This window comes from Taeniopygia guttata, chromosome 4, assembly GCF_048771995.1.
Source record: "Taeniopygia guttata chromosome 4, bTaeGut7.mat, whole genome shotgun sequence".
Taxonomy (NCBI): domain Eukaryota; kingdom Metazoa; phylum Chordata; class Aves; order Passeriformes; family Estrildidae; genus Taeniopygia; species Taeniopygia guttata.
The window spans coordinates 31,623,385-31,629,384 of NC_133028.1; the positions used below are offsets into that span (position 1 = coordinate 31,623,385).

The 6,000-nt window shown below is 35.5% G+C and overlaps 1 protein-coding gene across 3 annotated transcripts in view; it reads left to right on the forward strand.

The window, feature by feature from the left end:
* CFAP97 (cilia and flagella associated protein 97) overlaps nucleotides 1–4,854 on the forward strand; it is a 28,752-nt gene extending 23,898 nt beyond the window's left edge. For all 3 annotated transcript variants that reach the window (XM_012573548.5, XM_030271246.4, XM_072928323.1), the window contains 2 exons: nucleotides 2,135–2,285; nucleotides 2,969–4,854. In XM_012573548.5, the coding sequence (XP_012429002.5) occupies nucleotides 2,135–2,285; nucleotides 2,969–3,096 (279 nt within the window). In that variant the 3' untranslated portion in view covers nucleotides 3,097–4,854. The remainder of the gene's footprint in view (nucleotides 1–2,134; nucleotides 2,286–2,968) is intronic.
* Nucleotides 4,855–6,000: the final 1,146 nt, after the last annotated feature.

The following is a 6,000-nucleotide window of genomic DNA, read 5'->3' on the forward strand; positions in this document are numbered from 1 at the left end:
TTGTACCAGGTAGTTCTCAGATAAGGACCTCAGGACTGTAGGGTTGGCAATAAAACCACAAGAATCAGATTAGTTCCGGGTTACAGATTTAGTAGGTCAGGACTGCCATTTCACTGTGTCGATGCGTTCATTTCTGCATGCAGCAGGCTGTTCTCCACACAGCAAAATTCACAACTGAAAACAGCATGGAAGTTAATGTGCCCTTGGTACAATCCACAGCAGAAGGGAAGGGAACCACAGGAGCTCTTATTCTCTAGAAAAGCTTTCCTTCAGACACTGCTGCACCACAGAATCTGTATCTGGTTTTTCTGTAGCTCTTTTTTTTTCGCCCTTCATTAACGGTGACTCAATACTTTTCAACATACAGGCATAAAAGCAGACAATTTTATTTAAAAATTTAAAAAAGCAGACAATTTTATTTAAACTAGAAATAAGTAGGCATATACATATATATATATAGGTATGTATAAAAGCCAGTGTGTTCAGAATCAAGCTTGAAATTACTGCAGTATTAAGGTATGCAAATTCTGTGAGGCTGTTACAATTGAGTGCAGACTTGAAACATGCTTGTATCTCATAGGAAAGCCACTTCTACAATTTACCTGATCTATTTATGATGGAACTGAATGTATTGAGAGCTTCCATTTTTAATACTGAAGGTAAAATAAGTGATCTCTGCTAGTTTAAACATATACAGTTGTATGAGGAGATGTGGATGAAGTTGTGAGAAAAATGTTGGCTATAACAAGTCTACCATTTCATGTTCGTAACTGTCTTTAGTGAAGAGCTATTTCTAGCTGAAGTCCTTCCTTTGACTTTTGCTTACTTAGGTATTCCTGCTTCCCATGAACTGGCTGGCACTTGATGCAAGCACTTGTGACATGTTACATCTGAGCCAAAGTCACTTGTCCTTTCTCTCTTGTGCACTCTCTGCAAGTTTCCAGTGCCCATGTATAAACTACCAAGAGTTTGTAGATTCCTATTATAGTTAGACAATGACAACTGACATCCTGTGAATACTATACTATTTCCTAAGTCACTTCTTTCTTGTACATTTTTTTCCTTACAAAAACCACCAAAACAGTACATGATTAAGTGTGCAGTTTAATGCATCTTATAAAGAGAGTTATCTTTAGTACTTTTGAGAGTTAGTGTAAGCACAGTTTGCATTCTCTTGTTGATAGAATGCATGTCACAACCTAGACCAGCAAAGGCTGTGTCATCACCTAATGTTTGCAAGCCATCAAATGAATTGAAATTAGTTAGAAGAGGAAATAAATAGATCTACGTGAGGCAACCACTAAAGATGCAATATATTAAAAATGTGAAGTTGTTAATTGGAAGTTACATGTAGCTGGGTATTTCTCAATTTGTCCTCTTATCGGGTCCTTTTTTTTTAGATTATTGATATGTCTTAAACAATAAGTTCTGTTTCAAGTAGAAATAATTATGCAGAATAAGATATTGTATCTTTAAAATATTATGTAAGCAGTTCTTCTAATACATCACTTGCCATATGATTTGCAGGGCTAATTTCAACAAGAGGAAACGATGTCTGTATCAATACTTTTAAATAGAATCTCTTAAAATTAGATTATGGATGAAATGAAGTCTCGTAGATGTTTGTGCTTTCCTTTTGAAATTAGTGTCATGGAACTGGGGTCAGTAATCCTCTCTAGGCTTCATATAGAGCAATATAAAATGATCTGTTTGTAAAGGAAAGATTTTTTAAAAAAACCCAAACTTCTCATTCTTCTGGAAATTTACAAGGGAAGAGTAACCGAAGGTAGGATTAGAATAGTGGAACCCATTTCTTCGCTATCTTTGGTGATAGTTACTAAATAGACATTGTTTCAAATCGCCATAAAGCACAGAGAACTGTGAGGTGCTAACAATGTACTCAATGTAAGACTGATGATGTGCAAGGGATAGTTACAATTTGTGTCATAACATTGAGAAAAGAACTGAATAGCAGAGTAGCCTATTCTGGTCACCAGTGGATGAGCTCCTGTTGTGTACTGCTAAAAGTTTTGGGGCTTTTTGCAGTTCAAATAGAAATCAATTTGTGACTTTTATTTTGCAGCATCTTGTTCATTGTTTCTCTTTCTTGATGGCATTTTTCTTCAATACTAAGGCTTTCTTGAAAAGACTGGAAGCAGTGAAACCAACAGCTGGCATGAAGCGTTCTGAACAACTGAGGGACTATCACCGCCACATGAGCTACCTGAGTTCTTCACCTTCTCTAAGAAGGGCTAGGTCCCCTTTCAGCCAGCTTAGTCCTCCAAGTAAGTACTGTGAAGTTGCAGATTATTGCATTTCTTTGCTATATCATTATATAATTCAGAATTGTGAAGCACTTACTTGTTAAGAATAGCAAATATGTTCTTCATCATCTTTAGATTTATCATTTATCAAATGGAACTCATCAAAATTATTTTTCTAGTCACCAGAAGTGATTACTACATGCATTGCTTTGTTACCATCCTAAATTTATAATAAATCATCTTGTCAATCATCTTTTCCAAGAAGAAAAAATCGCAGTAGTAACGTGTTTCTCATTTTGCCACTACCCTTTATTGAAAGAAGGAGAGAAAAACAAACCCAACCAAAAACCCCAAAATAACATCAACGAATGTTCAAATTCTCATTCAGAAAATTCAGATCTACTGACTGTAGCCTTGTTTTTCTCAGAAACTCAGTGTGTAAGATTGGGAAGTAGACAATGTGTTTCTATAGAACCATATGTTTCAGGTTTAAGAACCGAAGGCTTGAATTTTTTTCCTGATCATTTGTAAACAACTCATGATCAACTCTTTTGCAGTTGTATTCAATTTACTGTGATTTGTTTTGGTTTATTTGGTTCATTCTGAGAGCTAGGGTAATGCATGTTGCAATACTAACATAGCATGAAGTTTTCTGTTGTGTTGAGCATTAAGCATTCTCCCTTAATGTGTTTGTGTGTTAACAGGAGGAACTTCAAGATCATCCACTGTACAAAGTGCACTGAGCCAGAGGAACGAAAAGCCCATGTCTGATTCAGCCAGTGGGGCATTACAGAGACCTAAATCTACTAATGTTTGTGCAGCTTGGTTATAAGTGTGTTCTTTGGCTCCTGTACTGAGATGATACTTTTAGTGTTTTTGTAAATTCTATGTGCAAAAATATTTTCTGCATTGTTAGGTGATTAAAATGCATTGCATTTAGAGAATTGCTTATAAAGTGGTCTTAAAATGGTATAAAACACTTCTGTCAGTGTTTTCTATGACAGGAAGAACTTATGAAAGAGAAAGAGGTATTTAAATGGACATGTTAAATAGAAATTTTACTATTAGTCTCAGATCATAAGTGGAATTTGTATCCATAACATGGAAGGACAGAATTGCTGCACTATAGGAGCAAAATGTAAATAAAATTTAAAAAATATTAATAATACTTTAAAATAATGAGTTACACTTATAAGCATATACTTAATTCCTGGATTGTCCTTGCTTTACATCCTGGTTTTATGTAACAGTTTTCTGAATTTTGTGGGTCATGTTCTTGTGACTGAAAGAATCTTTAACAGCAGTGTAAAGAGGTGAAAAGCAGCTTGTGTATTCCTCCATGGTGAACTAGAATACTGAGGTGCAGAAGATGATGTTTTGCCACTGTTAAATGTTCAGCACCTGGAATGTGTTTTGTATGCAAGGCTGCATCTCTTCCAGGTCAAAAGTATTTTGGAAGTTGTACTGGACTTTGGAAGACATACTGGGATCTTTGTGTAGGAAAGAAACATCTGATATTTTCTGAACAACAATAGAGACTGAATTAAAAAGCAGTTTCAGATTTAGTGTAAACAAGTAAGTTTTGGTTACTTCTCAAACTAGAGAATACCATTAAGTAAGGGAAATAGTTCATGGCCCTGCTTTGCAGATACGTGCTCTTAGTGGGGAGATGCAAACTGGAGCTGCAGAAAACATCTTGAACATTGATTTTGAGTGACTACTAACCAGGATTTAGAAGGGAAGAAGAGACAATAGAAAACAAAGTCTTGTTACTTTTCTTGACCTGTTTTTAAATGTCATGTTCATATCTAATATTTGTCGTAATGTCAGATAAGCTCCAATAGCAACATCCATTTACGAGAGGAGTGAAATTTAATGGTATTGGTAATCACAATAGTAGGTGGTGTGGTTTATTTCTGTACGTAAAGGCAGACTTTCAGTGAGCTTGTTTTGTACGACTTTAGCCTTTATAAAGAGAACAAATTGTGATGCCACTATCTGTGGATACTGCTGAAACTTTGCTTGCTTCCCCAGCTTCTTCCCAGGAAGGAAATTGCTGTGTTATGGATAAAGAAAAAAAGCTGTATTTGGTAATGCTGGGTCTTTGACATGAAAAGTGTATTGTTCTTTGCTAGTGCTTGCATGAGGGCTTAGGCTTTCAGGTATTCTGCATTGTAACACACTTTTTACTTGGTCCTTGTGATAGTTTGGCAAAGCTTCTTCACTTGGTGACCCGCAGATCAAATTTAGCTGTTTACAATACTTGGAACTTTTAACTTTAAGCAGCATTGTATTGCAATTGCTATTCATGGTTAAGAACTGTTAACAATTTCTTTGTATAGTGCTGCTGTATTTATTTCTATTATTGTGCTAATGAAAATTATTCTCTATTTAAAGATTTTTGTCCTTGAATGTGAATATCAGAGTAATAGTATAAATACTTCTGAATGTTCATATTATAATTTTTTTTCTGTGAAGAAACTCACACAATGGATTACTTTTAATTGTTTCATCTTATTTAACTTTGGTACGAAAGTGTCAATTTTGTATGTCATTTGTAAATCCTAAGAAATAAAATATTTGACATTAATTGTCTTTGCAGTGGCTTCTTGCTGATTTTTATAATTGGTATTAAGGTGCAAAGAAGGTTGAATAGCTTGGTATGTAGAAAAACATGTAAAAATGCAGGTTTTCCATTGTTCAGGTGTTAGATGTAAGGGAGTAACAGTTTTGTCATTGGCTGTAGTTTGCCTGTGACCAGCTCTTGCAAAGGTACAAAAGAAGTAGTATCAATTGACTGTGACAATGGGAGTTCAAGTAGCAATTACAGACCATCTGCAACGGCTCCTAATTTCCAACCTCACAGCTGATGGTTGCATTTTAGGTTGCATTTCCAGCAAGTATGCTGAGTGCCACAGACTGAGGGAAGAGCTGCTTTCAGAAAAATGGTTAATTCCTTGACAGTTTTGAATTCTGGCCCCAGGCATCTTTATGGAGAACACTGCCTGCAATTTCCCACACTGTGCATTGGCTTTTAAACAGAAATGAGCCATTTACCTGTGTTTCCCTTATGCTTTATTTGATGTACTTTCTCTTAGCCCAATGGCATTTTCCTGCATTGATACTCTTACTCTTTTTTTAATAGTCCTTAGTCTCTATTTTGCCTCCTTCTCTGGAATGTAACTTCTTTCATTTACATTTATTTGATGTTTCTTTGCTTCCTCTTAATTATCTTATTCAGATATACATTTCCCCCAAGTTTTTGTAGAATGTCTCTTTGTAGCCACTTAGATCTTCCCTAGCACATCCAAATGCCACTTGCAGCCTTATCAGTTGGCGAAATGAGACCTGGATAGCTGGATTGTGTTAGCAAGCTTCTTATAAGGAACCATTAGGAAAGTGCAGATGAAAAAGAAGGAGCAAAAACTGGCAGAGTTTTTAAGAAAAACTAATGCACTTTGAAAACCATCAGAAATATCTTCTTCATAAACTTATGATTTGATAGATTGCAACCCTGGCTATTTACTATGGGAAAGAAAACAGACCAGGTATCTAGAAAAGCAAGTATTTAAAAGAGCAACCATGAAAAAAGGAGATAAACTATCAGGCCATGTTTTGTCCTGGGGGTGGAAAAAAATATCTGTATTGGGTTAATTTAATTTTAAAAGTTTGTCATTTTTTGGACCAGTATTTCCCAAATGCTTCTTTTTTTCAAGTGGATATATGTTGCTTCCAG